The sequence below is a fragment of the Bubalus bubalis genome, chromosome 13, assembly GCF_019923935.1.
Source record: "Bubalus bubalis isolate 160015118507 breed Murrah chromosome 13, NDDB_SH_1, whole genome shotgun sequence".
NCBI classification, from domain to species: domain Eukaryota; kingdom Metazoa; phylum Chordata; class Mammalia; order Artiodactyla; family Bovidae; genus Bubalus; species Bubalus bubalis.
This window is the reverse complement of record NC_059169.1, coordinates 16,405,872-16,428,090: the sequence shown is the minus strand read 5'-3', so window position 1 is coordinate 16,428,090 and position 22,219 is coordinate 16,405,872. Positions and strand designations below refer to the sequence as shown.

At 42.1% G+C, this 22,219-nt stretch overlaps 1 protein-coding gene across 2 annotated transcripts in view; it reads right to left on the bottom strand.

Moving 5' to 3' along the window:
* The window catches only part of LOC102392665 (ATP-binding cassette sub-family C member 4), a 428,577-nt gene that overhangs the window by 159,034 nt on the left and 247,324 nt on the right, over positions 1–22,219 (bottom strand). The window contains exons 2-4 of one of the 2 annotated variants that reach the window (XM_045162434.1): positions 16,288–16,398; positions 15,633–15,753; positions 2,676–2,900 (exon numbers count right to left, since the gene is read on the bottom strand). The exons of the other annotated variant lie outside the window; for it this stretch is intronic. Coding sequence (XP_045018369.1) covers positions 2,676–2,900; positions 15,633–15,753; positions 16,288–16,398 — 457 coding nt within the window. The remainder of the gene's footprint in view (positions 1–2,675; positions 2,901–15,632; positions 15,754–16,287; positions 16,399–22,219) is intronic. 2 annotated transcript variants of the gene reach the window in all.

Sequence of the window (22,219 nt, the reverse complement as noted above, 5' to 3'; positions counted from 1 at the left end):
CAACATGGATGAACCTGAAGACCTCGTGCTACAGAGCATAAGCCTCATACAAAATGCCAAATACTGTATGATTCCACTTACATGAAGTACTGAAGTACTCAAATTCACAGAGATAAGAAGTAGAATGGTGCTGGGCACAGGGAGAGGGGTTGGGGAGTTAGTGTTTAATGGATGCAGAGGTTCAGTTTGGGAAAAAGAAAAAGTTCCAGAGATGAATAATGGTGATGGCTACATAGCAATGTGGGTGTACCTAATGTCACTAAATGCTGTACTTAAAAGGAGTAAAAATGGTCAACTTTACACTGGGAGTATTTTACCACCACCACCACAAAAAAACAATGATCAAAAGCCAGAGGTATTTTTACCAAAGCTGTGGAAATGTATTAATAAATGGCAAGTCATTTTCATATACGATACCTCCTTCACAATCATTCAAAATTTAGCTGCTAAGAGCACGAAATGCTGAATGGGCCATTTTAGGAGTGGAATATGCGCAGCCTTAGAGACCTCCTGGAGACCTGCCCCAGCCTGGAATCCATGGCCAGAACAAACTGTGGCTATGGGCTTAGCAGCCGCTCCATTTCTAATGCCCAATCTGATTCCTCCCCAGGACCAGGGATCAGGAGGTGGGGCCTGAGCATGAACCACAGAAGTTCAGAGGGGCCTTTCAGAGCTGCTCAGCAGCACCAGCTGTGCCCTAAAGAATCAGCCCACCTGTAACCTGAAAAGAAGTGTCTTGTTTCTGCACCCCAGCAGGACTCTACCTGCAAGGCTGTGCATGAGGAAATTTGTCTTTTCCAGGTTTATGGACTTTCAAGTTATGTCCATGTTATTATAATCCTTATAATTCCTGACTTCATATAGGGCCAACATTTAGGTAAAATCAAGGCAGTAAATGAACTTCTTGGGAGAATATTTACATTCATTTAAGCCAATGTGCCAGGTCAGATCATATTTCCCAAAGGCAAGATTCCAAAGTGTGGTGGGAAGAGGAAGAAACACAGGTAGACAATGGCTCACCTGTGCAGCAAAGAGTGAGCTTTCACTAAACCATCACCTCACACCTAAATTAAGGTTTCACAACACGGTTTGGGTAAACTTTCACAACTATTATGAGAGTTAAGTATGATCTGGAAAGACAAACATTTAGCCAATTTGTGGGGAAATCTGAGTATCCATCTCCTAAATGATTAAAGATGAAACAAAGTAACAAAGATGATTATAAATGACAGTGAAGACCTCTGACTGCAGTATGAGGGCACAGTTGCAATTTCTACATCACCCAGAAGGAAAGCAGCTCAGATGCTGTTGTCAAACAAGACAGTGAGATGCCAGGTCCCCAGTTTCACACAATCCTGAAAAGTACGACTCTGTTCAAGGTAAGCTGAGGAGAAGACATCTCACTTTCTGCTGAAAAAAGTATTCTGAAGAAGCAGAAGGTCTAGATAAGCAGCAACCAGGTAAAAGAAGCAATATTTTCAATTTAAGCTGCTTGGTTTTATCTTTCAATGAGGACTTTATTTCTTAATAAAAATTGCATATGTTTAAGGTTACAACATGATACTTTGGTATAAATACACACTGGAAAATGATTACTGTAGTAAAACCACTTAAAGTATCCACTACCTAATATAGTTATCCTATTTAACATGTGTGGTGAGAACATTTAAGATCTACTCTTTTGAAAATTTCAAGGATACAATACAGTCAAATAAGGATTTTTTTTAAACAGTCTAAGGCAAAGACATATCCAGGATCAAGTTTATACTAAGCCCTTCAGCTCTTGACCCTGATATACCTGTGGCAATACCTTTGTAAAGATACCTGAAAGCCTCACTCTTTTTACACTAGTTTAGACAAGGGTAAACTATGGACTAATTTCATGGCATTCCTCAATACAAAATCACTAAACACATTAAATCAGTTCTTATTAAAACTGCTACAACGCATACTAAAGTAAAAGGAAATGTTGTATTAAAATAATTTAAATGAAGAGCAACAAATTCTCTCTAGAATTAATAAAACAATGTAAAATTTCAAGTTTCATCTCAAATATCCTATTTTCTTTCATACCATTAACAAAAATTATCTAAAAAATATAAGGAGTGAGTCTATATTTAGCATGAATTCTCTTTATATTTTTCCCTAGCAAACATAACTATATTGAATATAATGAGATGGGTCTTTTAAAATTAGAATCATTCCCTTTATCAAATACATTCTCTGCTCTTAGATATAGTTTTATAGATCCAATCTCTGAAGTTGACTTTTAAATATAAATTTGATGTAACTGAAGGTATTAATGAACGACCACAAAAAATTTACATAAACAGCACTATGGGATTTGGGCATGAAGACACTGAAAATCAACTTGATACTTTTAATTCTTGAATATTAATGCAATATTTTACAGTACAAATTTAGTTGTTATTATGTGACAGCCTATGGCTAAAAGTTGTTAAGGACAGCCCACACTTGATCTCAAAAGAAAACTTTTCACTATGTATTGGTAAAGCTTGCTTCAACAACAACAAACTTGGCTTGATGCAAAAGCAAGCTTCTCTAGGAAGGTGTAAACGATTCCAGTTACAAAATTTGTCATTTACAGAGAATTTTCCCCAAATGTTCCTGATCCCTCAAGAGAGGAAAACACCGTGGTACCGAGCGACACTCACCTTGCGGTAGATCATATGGCACACGGCTACTCTCAGCCTCATCCCCACGCGCTGCATGTGGTAGAAGTACAAGTGGTGCAGAACGGCCCACACGAGCACGCAGGCGCTCAGTCCTGCCGCGTAGGCGTAGGCTTCGTGTAAAGCGGCAGAATCATTGGGATCATAGTTTTCAACATAACTAATCATTTTCCCCAAAAATATGGGTTGAACTACTCTGGTGCCTTCCTAAAAGAAAATAAAAAAGTCTTAATTAGAAATGTCAGTTTTTCTTTACACAAGATTTACTTTTATCATTAGCATGTTTAAAATACATTTTGACAAAACGCTACATTCGTGACTAATTTAAAAGAAAAATATGCAGATTTATTATCTGCTATAAGACAAGCAGGCAACAGTTTAACCTTAAGGCAAAATTTTCCATTCAAACATAGTAAAGCCTTAGTACATTGTGCTTCGCACAGCATGGATGCTCAACAAATATCACAAACAGGCTCAATACCAACTGAGCCTTAAGATGAATAAAGAAAAAGGTGGCAGAAGAAGAGGAAGAAATCTGCTTCCACAGGAACAAGCCTGCTGGCAGCCTGCCCCTGTTCCCCATACTCTCAATGTCCCAGCCCAATAGAAAGTCAATGTGGTTCACATATGGGAGACACGCTTTCATCACCTTCTTCATGAATCCTTATGAACTGACACACTGGCACAAACACATCCACTCTTTTCTACCCCAAACTTCACACATAGATCCAGGGAATGGAAACCAGCTTTGGCTGGACTACCACAAAGAAACCAGGTTTGGCAGCTCTGCAGGCTCTCAGCTCCCGGGAGCACTGCCTCAGTATGCCTCTACCCTCTAGAAGTTGGAATGTTCCTTGGAGTAAAAAATTAAACATGGTGGAGGCCAAGCTAAAAAATCATGTTTTCCATAGTTCTTGATCCACCATCCACTGAAGTTGGTGGTTTGGAAGAAATGTTACCAATCCTCTCTTCCCCAAGGCCTAAACCAATTGACACAGGGTGCACTGAGGCTTCCACCCTGAGTAAGACTTGGAAAGCAAGTTTCTTTCCCAAAGAAAAAGGCAAAGGAATGGCAACACCTACCCACCCTGCCAAACAGCCACTCCACCTCACAACCTGCTTCCTCTCTCTAGTCACCCCTTGAAGGCCCCCTTCTTCCTAGGCCCCCTTCTTCACCATCAAGGAAAATCATTCAACAAATCCAAGTTACCAAAACTAAACACCTTGGGCTGCAATATCATTTCCTCCACAGACTTCTCAAAAGACAAAATGTTAAAAGTTTGGAAGTCTTTCAGGAACAGGGCTTTTCCTTTTTTGGCAATCCCGCCTTACTAACACAGACAGGGTAAGCTTTGCTTACCCGACAGGTATGCTTTGATAGCTCTCTTCTGTCTGTCTGAAGCTGAGGAACACACACACAAGAGGAGGGAAGGAGAATCCATAACAACAAACACCAAAAAAAAAAAAAACAAGCATTTTCTGCTCAGCCAACCAGTGCTTGATCAGGATATTTATCAAAAGATGTCCCCATTCCTCATATGGGGGTCTCATTAAACCTTAACATTCCTGTCTTGTTCTACACAAATGGACACATGCACACACACACACGTTAACAGGCTGCACCAACTGCCTCTCCCTCCATGAAGTCATGGAGATTTTCATCTATTATAGAGGATAAAGGGAACACTATTTAGTTGAAGAAGTGTAAGTAAGATGATCAGAACTGAGTAAAATGTAACTGATACATTTCCACCATGTCCTGTCATCCATCCCAAGAGGCACAGAGAGCTCTTGGAAGAGTCCTTCACACAGTGGATTGTCAAACAAACTGTTTACAGTTTCCTGAAGTGGAAATGTGGAGGCCACACAGAGAAGGAAGAACATCAAACTGTACACCTAGGCAGTCCCAGCCCAGGTGCCGCCAAGGGCAGTCCAGTGCTGGAGCCACAAACCACCAGAAGCCCAGCGGTAATATCTGCCATCCAAAACTTTCCTGCAACTTATGATTCTATTTGGGAAACACTGTTGCCTGTTACTCAGCTCTCCATTTGAGCCTAACATCCTTGTAATTACAAGAGAAATAAGAGTAATAGCACTCACCAAAGATAATATGGATAAATTCAATAAATCTAGCAAAAAGGAGTGTAAATAAAGGCAGGTCATTACTGCCTAAGCACATCTGGAGTTTTTCACTGAGAAACAATATTTAATAACCTAGTTGAGAGACTACCTTGGTGGTCCTTTAGCTAAGACTCCACACTCTCAATGTAGGGAAACTTGGTTCGATCCCTGGTCAGGGAAGTAGATCCCACATGCAGAAACTAAGACCCGGCACAGCCAAATAAATCAATATTAAAAAAACAAACAAACAAAAACAAAAAACAGTTGGAGAAATAGCCTCATTAAGGTATAATGCCACTTAATGGCTCATATCTTCCACTCTTCTATTAATTCTTTTTATTTTTGATAATGATTATTATTTAATTGGAATAGAAAATTTCTTATCTTTCAAAAAGATAACAAAGGATTTTAAACATGAACTGTTACTGATGCAATTTTGGGGGAGAGTCATTTATTATTTTGGGACTTTCTCCAATGGCTCAATGGTAAGGAATCCATCTCAAAGCAGGAGTCACAGGAAATGCAGGTTTAATCTCTGAGTTGAGAAGATCCTCTGAGGAAGAAATGGCAACCCACTCCAGGATTCTTGCCAGGACATTCCCATGGACAGAGAAGCCTGATGGGCTACAGTCCATGGGGTCACAAAGAGTTGGACACGACTGAGAGACAGAGAACACACGCACAACTTTGCCTCCAGCAAGAAGCCGTCATAGCAATTCAGAGAACTGATGAAAAGTATAACATACAAGGAATTTCCATTCTGGCATACGTTGCAACTATGGAAAACAGAAAATTGATATTATGCTCCATGTGAAAAATAGCAGCAAGTAAAAAACAATTTTCCAGTAATTTCTCTCAAAAAAAAAATAGAAAGCAAAATAATGAATAGCACAAAATTGTGAAAACAAAACCCCAAGTACATATAGAGAGTAAGAAGACACATATTAAATATGATTCTTCAAAGCTTCCAGAACACACAGGGCAGAAGTGACTGAGGCCATCAAAGGTAGACTGAGTTAATCTATGCCCTCCACATACAAGGAAAGGTTAGAGATGGAGAGCAGGACAGCTGGCAGAAGCATTTGTAATCTGTGAGTGTTTCCATTTCTGACATTTGGTAAAACTGTCTGAGGCAAACCAGGCAAAAGTTTGTCCAGCTACCAGAAGATTAACTCCTGCATATGCTCAATGCTCTAGTCCAAGTATTAACTCCAAATGAAACAGTGGTGTGAATCCCAAGGAAAGGTCCAATTTCAGAAGACTCTGCTTGTCTTGGAGAGTCTCTCAGAGAGGTAAGGAGTGGTTGTGGCTCACCCTGGGGACATAGACACTGGTTGCAGCCATTCCCAAGAGCTGCCCCCACCACATTTACACTGGTGTGGGCATACACCACCAAGGAATTCTCTCATCTGTACATTCCTGATTCTCACCATCAACTAAAAAGAAATAAAACAACTGAGAAAATATTCATTATCAATCATGAAGCTAACCAAATTAAAACTTTCTTGATAAGTAGGAACAAGGTCAAACACTGTCCCTTAAACCTTTCCTCTCTGACATCAATCTATTACCACACGTATATTCTTTCTACAAATCAATTGAGAACATAGTTCTCATTAATTCATAAGAATTCTATACATCTCTGAAATCATAAAGGATCTTTAAAAGAGCTGAATTTAATACCGAAACATCCATTATTCAGGATTATCTGAGGGTCTGAGTCTCTGAGGCAGACTTTTTATTTTGGCCACACCCTGTGGCATGCAGAATCTTAGTTCCCAGTCCAGGGATCCAAAACCCTCATATCTGCATTGGGGGCATGGAGTCTTAACCACCAGCCTGCCAGGGAGGTTTGTGGTAGCCATTTCTTGATCGAGTCCTTGGTGTTCAGCCTCCTGAAAGCACCTGATATTGGGTCCCACCTTTTGCTTCTTAGGATAACTTATTGCAGGTTCAGTTAGAAACTAGAACTTCTTCAGTGGATAGAATTCCTCCTCCAAGTTAAGGTACGTGAAACATTTCTCACCCAATTTCTCCACATCTCACTCATGGAAACAAAAACACAAAAATAGAAGAAAGCTAACAAAGAAAAACACTTGAGTGAAACATATAAGCAGAAAAGAGTGAGCTTGTAGGGAAAAACTGAACAGGCAGTTAATCTTTAGAACTGGGGGAGTTCTAAAGTAGAGTTGAGAAAAATCCAGAGATGAGGAGAAAAAGCAGTGAATCTGCGAAATCATAACCACCAGCATTCTAGATATCCTAGCCTTCACTCATCTTTTACACAGTAGTCTTCATCCTGACTGCACCTTAGCATCACCTGGGTGGGGATAAGGGCACTCTGATGCCCGAGGTCCAGCCTCCAGAAACTGGTTTAGGTTCAACTGATTAGGGTGGAGCCTGAAGATTCCTCTCCCTGGAAGAGTCTGTATGCAAAAACTAACCCCATGTAAGCATTTGCTAACCTCCACTCTTGCACTGTCTTTGCATCTGAGCCTGGAATGGCTACAGACCTGCTATGAAGGAGTTACAATGATCACTAAGAGTTTTAACCAGAGTCCCATGACATGTTTCATGCTTCCAGAAAAATACTTATAAACCCAAGTCCAGAGATTACAGTATTGAAATTGAAAAATTTTATTCTGCACAGTAGGAAAACTAAAATTTCAGATAAAACTATAGGGGGCGGGGTGATTTGGGAGAATGGTATTAAAACATGTATAATATCATATAAGAAATGAATTGCCAGTCCATGTTCTATGCAGGATACAGGAAGCTTGGGGCTGGTGCACTGGGATGACCCAGAGGGATGGTATGAGGAGGGAGGTGGGAGGGGGGTTCAGGATGGGGAACATGTATACACCTGTGGCAGATGCATGTTGATGTATGGCAAAACCAATACAATATTGTAAAGTAAAAAAAAAATAATAATAATAATTTAAAAATTAAAAAAAAACACATTAATAAAAAGATGAGTCCAAATTAGCTGGAGAGTTATCTCTTAAAGGAGAAGGAGAATTAGAATAGAGCTAATAAGGATATCAGCCTTCTTTAAAAGTAGACTTGTCTTGATTTTAGAATCATGAAAAAACATTATACAGAATTATAATTATGAAAGAATTAATTTTTTAGAAAGCAATTCCTAAGATTTCAGAGTAAATTTAAATAAAAGTACCTAAATATCTACCCATCCTGTTGGTTCAAAGAACCATACAAAAAAGAACTATCAAAAGTGGTTTTAAACAAAACAATTTGAAAACACATTCTCTGCGTGATACACCCACGTGAAGACAGTATGAACTGCCAAAAGATAAATCTTATTATGTTTTCAGAAGTCACATTATAAGGTAAAACAAATGAATAATTATGCTTATAGCACTGAATATTGGGCTTAGATATGGGACAAAGAGAATAGATGATGGGAGAAAAGAGATACAGATGTAAGCACAATAAGATGAAGTAAAAACACTAATGTTCTGTATCTGATTTGGATTGGAAACACCCATATAAACATATTTGTTTACCTTAAAAATGTATTCTAACTTGGTCTAATGAAAAAAAGCCAAGAAACGATAACCAAGAGCAATAAGCCCCTCTAGCATCCAGACTATAGTCTTTAAATACCATTTTACACTAAAAGAAGATAAAGCTGCTTGGAGAAATGGATGATTCCAGGGCTGAGCAAATGCTGTACAAAATGAACTAGAAACATCCTGTCACACCAAAAACAAAACAAACAAACAAACAAACAAAAAAATACATTAAAAAAAAAAAAAACAACTAGCCAAGACTTCTAGAGTATGTGCAAAGGACTTAGAACCCAACCTGAATATACTCCTACTGCCCAAATACGGCCAAAGGTTGACACAAGCATAACAAATGAAATGGACTGAAGCAGATCAGAAATGCTTAAATCCATGAGCTCAAACTGACATTCACAAAACCAAACCAAACAAACAATCATGAAAACTCACTAGCCCCTCTCCTCACTAGAGGAGAACCAATTCCACATTTTGAAAACAGGTTTTAAAAACAGAAAAAAATTATTTTCCCCTACTCTCCCTATAAACACTATAGTTCTGCATTAACCAAAGAGCTTAGAACATCCCCACTTTGCAACCCTTAATAAATTAATGGAGCTTGAGCAAGGATCATGACTAGCTCTAACATCACACACACACACACACACATACACACAAAAGATGTTATGTACCTTATAAGGGAGCTATACAACCCTACCTCCTACATAGATGAAAGGGGTGAAGAAAATCCAAATGAGCTATATCAAATTTCTAGACCTAAACACCAGCCTAAGGTGCCAGAGGAACAAGTTAATTGACACAGGGGGAGATGCAATCAGCCAAATCTAGGCTGTGGGAATCTCTACTAGGCAAACAACCTAGAGGCTCGGGGTGGAGGGGAACAGAAAGCCAATCTGAATAACCTGTGTCAACCAAGTGTGCCTTATTTAATACTGCTTCCAACAGAAGAGGGGAAAAAGACAACTGTGAGCACTGGCTAGATACTAATGATATTAAAGTTAATATTTATGTATAAAACAATAAACTGAAAGTGAAGTCACTGAGTTGTGTCCAACTCTTTGTGACCCCATGGACTGTAGCCTACCATGTTCCTCCAACCATGGGATTTTCCAGGCAAGAATACCAGAGTGGGTTGCTATTTTCTTCTCCAGGAAATCTTCCCAACCCAGGGATTGAACCTGGGTCTCACTCATTGTAGGCAGATGCTTTACCGTCTGAGACACAAGGGAAGTCTATACAAACAATGCTTATGCTAAATATGTTTAGTGGGTGGAGATTCCACATCTTTTAAAGATACATACTCAAATATTTATGGATAAAAATGATTTGATGTCTTGGAACTTCTTTAAAAGAATCTTGGGAAGTGAGGGTGAGTTTCAGATGAATCAAGACTGCTCATTATTGCAATTAATGATGCTGACTTAGGGTGACATACGGGCTTATTTCCCTTTACCCTTCTGAGTTCTTAGCTGAGGATCCCTGTAATAAATGACAGAATATCAAGAGAAAATCAAACAGAAGTTTATTAACATGTATATTTCTGATAAACATGTGAAATATCAAGAAAAACTGAGTAACTCCCTGAGATGGCCCAAGACACCACCTTAAATGCCATCTCCCGCTAAAGACAAAAGAAAAGGTGATGGAGCACCAATGAGAGGTTAGCAGGAGAAGCAGCTTAAACTACAGCAGGGTTGGGTGTGTTATGCAGATTTCATCCTTCTTGAAGACTGTCCTTCAACAGGATTCTGCTGTGATTTAGAGCCATCCTTCTTTTTCTGGTACAGAGAGGGAGACACCTTTACAAATGGAGATTTCCTTTATCAGTGTAAATGTCCCTCACAAGAATAACTTCTACTCTGTCTTCAGAGTTTCTCCTGTGTATATTTCTGAAAAACACAATCAACTCACAACAATCTTTCTGCCAGAGATCCCTACTCTGGAGTGACACATTATGTTACCCTTCCATTCTATTCTATTTTTTAATTTTTGAAATGTTCTTAAAAATCTACAGGAAATTAAAAAAAAAAAAAAAAACACTATAGAAAGCAGTTGACAGAGGAGCACAGAGCTGTTGCTAGAAAAGCAGCTCCTCTTGGCACTGAGCCTCAGTGGAGGCTGTGGGAGGAGAGGACAGAACACAGAGAACAAGGGTCTAGGAGTCAGAACACCACGCCTCAGAGACCAGGTCGGCCACATGCGAGTCACATGACCCCGAGCCCATCGTGTGCCCTCCTGGGCCTCCGGGTCTTCATCTGTGAAAATACCCGCCGTGCTTCCCTCGGAGGAATCCTGGGACACCTAAATAAGCTACAACAGTGCAGAGTGCTCTGAAACCACCATAAAAAACAAGGATTTTTCATCACTTTTATTATTAGAAGTCCTGGTAAGAGACTTACTCTATTCTTAATGACAGAGGCTGGATTCACAAAGGCTTGGAAAACTCATTGTTCCTCACAGGCGACCACAGTGGAACAACAACTCTTGAGAAAAGTCATGTGTAGACTGTAATTAAAGTTTCACTTCTACCCAGATTGCCAAAATTTTTAACCATTATGAATGCAATCTTTCAAAAAGAGTCTCCTACTTCCCTGACTACATAAAGAAAATGGATCAAGGGGGGGTGGAGGCAACAAGTGAACCAGGTGAGGGAACTTAAGAGGTACAAACTCCAAATTATAAAATAAGTAAAAGGGGATTGGGGGCAAAAAATAAATATATAAAATTTAAAAAATAAATAAATCACAGAATTATACAACATAGGAAATACATTCAATAATATTGGAATACGTTGCATGGTGACAGTTGGTAAATAAACTTATCATGTACTGTATAAAATATTAAATCACTAATGGCAGAAAGTAAAGAGGAACAAAAAGCCTCTTGATGAAATTGAAGAGGAGAGTGAAAAAGTTGGCTTAAAGCTCAACATTCAGAAAACGAAGATCATGGCATCTGGTCCTATCACTTCATGGGAAATAGATGGGGAAACAATGGAAACAGTGTCAGACTTTATTTTGGGGAGCTCCAAAATCACTGCAGATGGTGATTGCAGCCATGAAATTAAAAGACACTTACTCCTTGGAAGGAAAGTTATGACCAACCTAGATAGCATATTCAAAAGCAGAGACATTACTTTGCCAACAAAGGTCCGTCTAGTCAAGGCTATGGTTTTTCCTGTGGTCATGTACGGATGTGAGAGTTGGACAGTGAAGAGAGCTGAGTGCCGAAGAATTGATGCTTTTGAACTGTGGTGTTGGAGAAGACTCTTGAGATTCCCTTGGACTAAAGGAGATCCAACCAGTCCATTCTGAAGGAGATCAGCCCTGGGATTTCTTTGGAGGGAATGCTGCTGAAGCTGAAACTCCAGTACTTTGGCCACCTGATGTGAAGTGCTGACTCACTGGAAAAGACTCTGATGATGGGAGGGATTGGGGGCAGGAGGAGAAGGGGACGACAGAGGATGAGATGGCTGGATGGCATCACTGACTCGATGGATGTGACTTTGAGTGAACTCCGGGATTTGGTGATGGACAGGGAGGCCTGGCGTGCTGCAATTCATGGGGTCACAAAGAGTCAGACATGACTGAGCGACTGAACTGAACTAAACTGATGTATACCAGAAACTAATATAACATTGTAAGTCAATCATACTTCAATTTTAAAAAATTATTTTAATTTTACATTAAAAACTTACATATGCTTAGAAAAAGAAAAGAAGGTGGACATAAAACCCTAATTTATAACTCAAGGTCATCACTGTGGATATTACTAACACCTAATGGCTAACGCTGTGCTCTCAGGAACCAGTGGGACGCACACAGCACGTCTGCTCTGCAGGTCCCCTTCTGCTTGCTTCAAGGCCCCCTCCTCCTCTCCCACTGTGTGGTCCTCAGTGGTTGCTCTCAGCCCACAGTATCTTTGCCACCAGCAGCCACTCCTCAGCCTCCTGGCTTGAGCAAAGTGAGGGACCCATGGAAGAAAGGATTGGGAAAGAAATGCAAAGACTACTCAGCTCTTGGGGAACCAGCCATGAGTTGAGGCACAAAGCCCACTGTGGGAAGCAGAGGATTCTGTTTACTTCCTGTCCATCAACTGAGCTCCAAAGTGAAGGTTTACACACACATGGGCTTCCCACAACCTCCACCTGGACCAGAGACCATCAGCAAAAGTGGCTTCAAACAAAGGCCAAGTGACCAGACAAGGCTGGGCCACTTCTAAGAGTCCTGGGAAAAGGACATAACTCCTGACAACACCTCCCCTCTCACGGGAAGGGACTGGGTGAACCCACTCTGGCTCTCCAAGGTCACTCCACTTACACACCAACAATGGAGACCTCACCTCTCAGAGAGAAGCACCCATGACCTGGGGAAGTAGTCTTTATGACTGAAGCCCAGGCAGAGGCTTCAGGCTCCTCCTCTCCACCCTGAGGGCCCCAGGCAGGTGGAGACCTCTCCTTTCCACCCACAGTACCCATGGAGGTGCACACAGGGGCCAGGGGTGCTGGGAGCTCTTCAGCTGTTCTGTTCTAATTAGGGGTGACTGGCAAGTGCTCCTTAGCCTGGTACTTGTTTCTCTGAGAGGAAGAGATACTCCTCAGTTCTCATAGGACAGCCCATGGAATTCTCCAGGCCAGAATACTGGAGTGATAGCCTTTCCCTTGTCCAGGGCATGTTCCCAACCCTGGGATTGAACCCAGGTCTCCCTCATTGCAGGCAGATTCCTTACCAGCTGAGCCACGAGGGAAGCCCCTCTCATAGGACAGAGGTTTTCATATCTCAAAATCCTAAAACCCTAAAAGCCTCACTCTGGACTGGTGTCACCCTGCTTTGCCCCACTGGTGCCGCCAGGAGTACCTGGGAGGCCCTGCTCATGCTGTGGGTGGAAAGATCACACTGCTTGGGATCATGGATGATCCATGGGGCATTCTGTGCACCTGAGGGATTAAAAGAGGGCCGGAGATTCAAAAGGAAACATGTTTGTGTTTTAGAAAATCCTGGGCTGAGTTTAGATTTCCACCATCTAAAATATAAAGAATAACAAGCAGTATAGATTGATCACAACACGGGAAGTTGCTTCATAAAATCAATTATTAACTAACTAGCACTGCTGCTAGTGCTAGCAGTACTGCCACACAGATGAGCCCCTAAATTTACGTCCTCTACTCCCCACTTCTCCGCCATGACCACCCAGTGACCAACCTCCTGAAAGGGCCCAGGGCTCTACCAGTTGCACATTATGCAGCCCCAGGCCTGGCCTTCCTGGACCCCCAGCAGGAAGTATTACTGGGGCTGGACAACTTTGAAATCAACACTCCCAGCACCACAGTGGGGAGGATTCCCTCTCAGGAAGAACCCCAGATCCTGCGGCCTCTCCCTCTATGTCTGCTTCTCCCATGAGCTGCCACAGCCAAGACCCAGGACTCAGATTAGAATGGGATCCATCCAAGGCTTAGTGACCCCACTCAAGGGGCTAACAGCCCAGAACAGCAAGAAAAACCAGTAGCTCAGTTCAAACCCAGCCACATGGGCTAAGCTTTGAACCCACATGACTTTAAGTCTCTTTGGCATCTGGTACCAAAGAGAAACCAGAGAACCAGGGACAGCAGAGAAAGACCTGCTCCAGGATATGATCCAACATTAAACCCGGAGGCCACTCATCCAACCAGGCACCTGGCATGAGCCACAGGCACACACCGAGGCCCCAGGATTTCCTGATAAGCAGAATTCATGAGAGCTCTGCTGTGTGAGGTCAGGAAATCCTGCACAAACAGACCACACCAGCTTGCCACCTGTGTATTTCAAACAGACTTACTATGACTATGTGGAAATTCCATGACTGGGACAGCTGCACACGGGACAAAGAAGGGCTGGGGCAGCCTTACGGGCTCCTGCTTCTTCTCCCACCCCTGTCCTTCACAAGGCACTGCAGTACCTAGGTGGTCAGTGCCCTCTCAAAGGCGGCACCCTGCCCCACATAACTGTCCCACCCTCTAGCACAATGGCCAATCCTCTTCTGAAATCAGTGAGAACTCCATCCCCCAGGACCATCCAGTCAGCTGGGAGCTGACGGATTCTCTGATCTCTCCAGTTGTATGGGGTGGACTTCACCTGCCCAGCTGCCCAGCTGCCCACTGCCCGCAGTGCCCTTCAGTCCAGCACAGCCTTTAAACAAGAGCCATGCCGCCCACCTGTAAACCACCTGGCCCACCCACCTCACCCCCAACATGATGGACTGAGGACAACTCACACTTTCTCCACCTTCTCCACCCCTTTCACAGCACCTGCATCTTCCATCCCTCCTGCCCTCACACACTCACAGCCCACCCGTATCCCTAAGGCAGCGCTAAGGGACCACAGAGAGCACGAGCCACCCAGAGGGGTCAGCAGCAGACCCCCAGCAGGCTCAACCAGAACAGGGGGCTGACAACCCTATGTCCCCAGGTGAACTGTCCTCTGAGGGATCTTGACCAAGGAACTTCAGGGTCATGGAGGTCACTGACATCACAGCTTTCTGCCTCTGGTTTGCCCTGCACATTCCCTCCTACACCCTCTGCCAATGCCAGGCAATCAGGACTCCCCCTTCAACCAGGAATCTGCTCCCACAACCAAGGAAAGAAAGCAGCGTGGAGGATGCACAGAATTCATGGTGAAGCTGGAGTTCCTCCCCACGGGGGCTTTGCTCACAGTGCCAGCCCACAGGAAAGGGGGCAGCTTGGGGAAAGGTGTGCTCTTAGGAGCTTTGGGCAGCTATGATCCAGATGCAGGGCCCTGGGTTCTGTTCCCCTGGAAGAGGAGAGGCGATGGTATCTCCTTAGAAAAGCATTTATCAGATGTGACCTGGTCAAGGTAACAATTTTTACCTTGTTAAACTATAAATGAGTGCCATAAAATGTATGTTATTCTGGGCTCGGTCCAAATTACCTTCCTCTGAATCACAGGGCACATATTGCCTGAGGCTGTTGGAATCTTCTTTTGGTCAAAGATCAGTCAGCATTTATACTGAACACCAGGAACTTTCTACCATAATATAAAATGTCTTTTATTTCAAGGCCATCCTTCCACAACACTCTTTAACCAGTTAAAAGAAGAACAGTAACCTCTGGAGTCCACTTCTCGCCATTCTAAAGATGAATACAACCTCTGAGCTCTCTCATGTTTCCATGAGGGTTTAGCCTCAGACCTTAGACCACTGGCCTCTCTCCCCACCGACCCCGTCCACCTCAGTACAGAGATACATACACCAAAAAGCAGTGCACAGTATGAAAATCTTTTACCTCAAGAAATGCAAACATTCCCCAAATTAAATAGGATTTCCAGTAACACTTTACGATTGCTTTCACTAAAGAGGGTTCCTGTACATCCTTCTGGGCTCTCTTAACTTCTCGATCCCAGTACCTGTGATACAAAACAAAGCACAGTAAAGAACAGTGTGTCCACCAAAGGGAAAATGGGAGCGGGACAGAGTGGAAGATAAGCCTTCACTACAGGGCACTCTGTGGCTGCCCCAGAGATGCTGGCTACCTGCTCACAGGGCTCCTGAAAGATGAGCGGTGCAGACTCTGAAGCACCAGAGAAACAGGCCTTGAGGGAAAAGTTCCAGATTCTGGAAACAAATTCCTGCCACGATTTGCTGGACTCACAGGTCATGAGCAGCTCAGGAGGATAGACTCCCTCCTCAGGGACCCCACCTCAGGGGACAGAGCTCGGCCTCCTGGGCCGTGGCTATGGGCTCCCTCCACGCCCACAGATGCACAGGTAAGACAGGCCTCCAAAGTGGGCTAAGCCCAGGGTCAACCTGAGGGGCTGAGCATGCAGTGTCAAGAGAGGAGTCTCAGAAGAACCCAGAGGAAGTCAAAGCCTCCCCCAAATCTTTAGCCCTACGTGGAAATTCTCACTCTTTCTCCCCTTCTCCATGATGTCTGTGCTCACCCTTGCAGCTCTTCTCCAAGGCACTGGGAGCGATCTTCTGGAAGCACCGAGTACATGTCATCTGGTTCTAATTTCCGTTTGTGACCAATTTTAAACAAAGGGTTTAACCACCTGTTAAAAATTAAAAGGTGAGTCACATATATCCAAATTACACATCTCTAATTAGAAACCTACATTCATGGACATTGTTAAAAAAAAAAAAGTCTACATTTTAAATATATAAAGATATGGGGAAAATTAGATATATGCTTACAAACACACATACATTCTAGGTATAGGAAAGTCATGCTGGCTTATATATTACATAATTAAAGCAGCCTCTTTGTGGCCTACTGAACATCCATTGTACCTCTGCTTTAATTATTAAAAAAAAATATGTTTAGAAATCAAAATAAAGTAACAGTGGTTAAGGCATGTGGAATAGAGCTGAATGGCCATTGTGGGTAAGGCTGCAGATATGTTCCTGTATTACTGAGGACTTAAATCTTCTGAAATGTATCAGATTGAAAGATACCTACATGCGCTAGTGATAAAGAATCCGTCTACTAAAGCAGGAGATGTAAGAGATGCTGGTTCCATCCCCAGGTCGGGAAGATTCCCTAGAGAAGGAAATGGCAACCCACTCCAGTGTTTAAACCTGGAAAATCCCATGGACAGGGGAGCCTGGTGGGCTACAGTCCATGGGGTCGCAGTTGGACATGACTGAAGTGTCTTAGCACCAGTCATATTCAAAGCAGTTGTAAACTTGAGGTCTCAAGATCTCCTCAGATCAGTTGTCAACACAGAAGTTTTTGCTATGCTATGCTATGCTAAGTCACTTCAGTCATGGCCGACTCTGTGTGACCCCATGGACTGCAGCCTACCAGGCTCTTCCATCCATGGGATTTTCCATGCAAGAGTACTGGAGTGGGGTGCCATTGCCTTCTCCACAGAGAAGTTTTTACAGGGAGTTATCTTATGGACATAACACCCTGAGTCTAACAGGCTCTGGACCCTGAACTACTTAAAGTCCTGTCAGACTCCCCTCAGCCAGAACGCTCATGTGAGCCTCTTTCTGAACCCAACCTTCTGAGGACAACCTCAAGATAAGTAATAGCTTCCCAACTAAAATGTAGTTGATTCTTCTTATGGTCCTCCTCGGTATCACTCTCTGGAAAATTCATTTATTTTTAAAAGTAACATTCAAACATCCAAAAGGGCTGGAATTTTACTGATTGTTGGATCTGTCACCATCAGCCTCATTCAGGGAACAAATATTGCCCACCAGACTTTCAGGGAACTTCAGCTGACAATATCACCAAACTACAGTTTAATTCCACCATGCCCAGGCTTCTGCCCAGGGACATCAGGGTTGCCCCATTGCCACCACACCCCTGCAAAGGCCTATGTGTTAGTCAAATCCCTGTTTTCTGGGGGTCCAACCAACAGTTCACTATGAGCCCTCCACCTACAGGCATGGCCGACTCTAGATAGTTACCATGCTTAAGGGCTCTGGGGACAGGATCATACCAAACATGGAGGGGCCTGGCCATGTGCAAGTACCCTGGATGGGAGGGCGCCACCATGAGCCTAAACAAGACTCAATAAAATTCAAAGACAGTGTGTGTGCCCCTGAGGGATATTTGTTCCTCAAGGACCCTGTAGCAAGGGCCACCCAGTTGGGCCATCAACTGTCTCCAAGAAAACTACCAGGGGACAGTGGGCTATATGTGGTTCACACCCAGATCAAGGTTACATTCAGATTTTAATTACACTTGCACAACCTGTGAATCAAAGGGGGCCACTCATCTAGTCAGGAGGGGAGCTGGGCTGGTAATGGCAGTTGTCACTCTTGTAGGCTCCCTGGTGAGCCTAGCATGAGAAAGAATTTATAGTAACCTAAGTATAAAAAAAGAAGAAATTTAAAAAGTCAGAGACTGGCCTAGGTAAGTAGAGAACCCAGTTCTAGCCTTAGAATGACAAGATCTTCACTAGACCCTCTGGCCCACATGACACTTGACCACTGCAAAGCTCTTGACTACCTGCTGGCTGATCAAGGGGAAATTTGTGCCCCAGCAACCATTTCCTGTTGTTTTTATTTTAATACTAGTGGTCAGATAGAAGAGAGAACATTCCAATTGCCAAAGAAAACCACTGGCAGACAAAGACAATTATCATATGATATCACTTATACATGGAATCTTAAAAAGCAGTACAAATGAACTTATCTACCAAAGAGAAATAGAGTTACAGATGTAGAAAATGAACTTATGGTTACCAGCGGGGCAGGGAGGAAGGGACAAATTGGGAGACTGGGACTGACATACATAAACTACTATATACATATCCAACCTCTTTGCAACCCAATGAACTGCAGCCCACCAGGCTCCTCTGCCTATGGGGATTCTCCAGGCAAACAAGTACAATATTATAAAGTAAAAATAATAATAATAATAAGAATACCTGAGTGGGTTGCCATGCCCTCCTCCAGTGGATCTTCCCAACCCAGGGATCTAACCCAGGTGTCCTGCACTGCAGGCGGATTCTTTACAGTCTGAGCCACCAGGGAAATATATATATAAAATAGATAACTAATAAGAACCTACTGTATAGCAGAGGGAACTCTACTCAATACTCTGTAATAGCCTTTATCTTTTTTAAAGAAAAGAACCTTTTAAAAATAGTGGATGTATGTCAATTGATTTGCTTTGCTGTACTCCTGAAACTAACACAACATTGTAAATCAACTATACTCCAGTAAAACATTTTCTTTAATAGAGAGAAGGTCACTTGGCCAAATACTCAAAACAAGAAGGGCCTGGCTGAACAAATTTGTGACAGGAACAAAAGAAGGTTCCCCAGCTTCCTTGGACTTCTAAGGTCATTCTTAGGACCCCTTACAGTTACTTTCTTTCTCTTGCCCTTTGGTCCATGATTCCTCAATTGTCTCATTAGTTTTATCTCTTAGAGAACTGAGACAATCAAGTGGCAGATGGTCTTTATCCAAGGCTATGAGCAATTGGGACTCTGGCCTGGTGACAATCAGATTCATTTTGGTGGAATCAGGGGAAATCTGCTCCTCTAGCCCAAAGCGAAAACAACACCCAGTTGTGGATGTGACTGGTGTTGGAAATCAAGTTCAATGCTGTAAGAACAATACTGCATAGGAACATGGAATGTTAGGTCCATGAATCAAGGTATATTGAAAGTGGTCAAACAGGTGATGCCAAGAGTAAACATCGATATTTTAGGAATCAATGAACTAAAATGGGGTGAAGTGGGCGAATTTAACTCAGATGATGATTATATCTACCACTGTGGGCAAAAGTCCCTTAGAAGAAATGGAGTAGCCATCATAGTCAACAAAAGAGTCCAAAATGCAGTACTTGGATGCAATCTCAAAAATGACAAAATGGTCTCTGTTCATTTCCAAGGCAAACTATTCAATATCATGGTAATCCAAGTCTATGTCCCAACCAGTAATGCCAAAGAAGCTGAAGTTGAATGGTTCTATGAAGACCTAAAAGACCCTCTAGAACCTTAGTTCTAGATAGGATATCACCCCAAAAAAGATATCCTTTTCATCATGGGGACTGACACGCAAAACCAGGAAGTCAAGAGATACCTGGAATAACAGGTAAATTTGACCTTGGTGTACAAAATGAAACAGGGCAAAGGCAAACAGAGTTTTGCCAAGAAAACTGGTCATAGCAAACATCCTCTTCCAACAAAACAAGAAAAGACTACACATCAACATCATCAGATGGTCAATACCAAAATCAGATTGATTATATTCTTTGCAGCTGAAGATGGAGACAGTCTATACAGTCAGCAAAAACAAGACTGGGAGCTGACTGTGGCTCAGATCATGAACTTCTTAGTGAAAAATTCAGTCTTAAATTGCAGAAAGTAGGGAAAGCCACTAGACCATTCAGATATGACTAAAATCAAATCCCTTATGATTATAGAGTGGAAGTGACAATAGATTCAAGGGATTATATCTGATAGACAGAGTGCCTAAAGGACTATGGACAGAGATTAGTGACATTGTACAGGAGGCAATGATCAAGACCATTCCCAAGAAAAAGAAATGCAAACAGGCAAAATGGTTGTCTGAGGAGGCCTTACAAATAGCTGAGAAAAGAAGACAAGAGAAAGGCAAAGGAGAAAAGCAAAGATATACCCATCTGAATGTATACTTCCAAAGAATAGCAAGGAGAGATACAAAAGCCTTCCTAGTGATCAAGACAAAGAAATAGGAGAATATTAGAATGGGAAATACTAGAGATATCTTCAATAAAATTAGTGAAACTAAGGGAAAATTTCATTCAAAGATGGACACAATAAAGGACAGAAATGGTATGAACATAACAGAAGCAGAAGATATTAAGAAGAGGTGGCAAGAATACACAGAAAAACTATACAAAAAAAGATCTTCATGACCCAGATAACAACGGTGATGTGATCACTGGACAATAGCCAGACATCCTGGCAAGTAAGCCCTTGGGAAGCATCACTATGAACAAAGGTAATGGAGTTGATGGAATTCTAGCTGAGGTATTTCAAATCCTAAAAAAGGATATTTTTAAATTGCTACATTCAATATGCCAGCAAATTTGGAAAACTCAGCAGTGGCCACAGGACTGGAAAAGTTCAGTTTTCATCAATCCCAAAGAAAGGCAATGCCAAAGAATGTTCAAAGTACTGCACAATTGCATTTGTCTCACACACTAGCAAAGAAATACTCAAAATTATCCAATAGTACGTGAACCATGAACTTCCATATGTTAAAGCTGGATTTAGAAGACAGAGGAACCAGAATCAAAATGCTAACATCTGTTGGATCACAGAAAAAGCCAGAGAATTACAGAAAAATGTCTACTTCTGATTTACTGACTATTGCTAAGCCTTTGACTCTGTGGATCACAACAAACTGCGGAAAATTCCTCAAGAGACAGGAATACCAGACAACTTGACCTGCCTCCTGAGAAATCTGTATGCAGTTCAAGAAAAACAGTTAAAACTGGACATGGAAAAAGAGATTGGAGAGAGGAGAATGGCAAGGTTGTAGAGTTCCAGAAAAACATCTATTTCTGCTTTATTGACTATACCAAAGCCTTTGACTGTGTGGATCACAATAAATTGTGGAAAATTCTTCAGGAGATGGACCAGACCACCTGATCTGCCTGTTGAGAAACCTGTATGCAGTTCAGGAACCAACAGTTAGAACTGGACACGGAACAACAGACTGGTTCCAAATAGGAAAAGGAGTACGTCAAGGCTGTATGTTGTCATCCTGCTTATTTAACTTATATGCAGAGTACATCATGAAAAAGGCTGGGCTGGATGAAGCACAAACTGGAATCAAGTTTGCCGGAAGAAATTTCAATAACCTCAGATATGCAGATGACCTCACCCTTGCGGCAAAAAATGAAGAAGAACTAAAGAGCCTCTTGATTAAAGTGAAGGAGGAGAGTGAAAGGGTTGGCTTAAAGTTCAACATTGAGAAAACTAAGATCATGGCATCCAGTCCCATCACTTCATGACAAATAGATGGGGAAACAGTGGTGACTATATATATATATATATTTTTTTTTTGGCTCAAAAATCACTTCAGATGGTAATTGCTGCCATGAAGTTATGACCCATCTAGACAGCATATTAAAAAAGCAGAGACATTACTTTGTCAACAAAGGACCATCTAGTCAAGGCTATGGTTTTTTCCAATAGTTATGTATGGATGTGAGAGTTGGACTATTAAGAAAGCTGAGTGCAGAAGAATTGATGATTTTGAACTCTGGTGTTGGAGAAGACTCTTGAGAGTCCCTTGGACTGTAAGAAGATCCAACAGGTCCATCCTAAAGGAAATCAGTACTGGGTGTTCATTGGAAGGACTGATGTGTTAAAGCTGAAACTCCAATATTTTGGTCACCTGATATAAAAAGCTGACTCA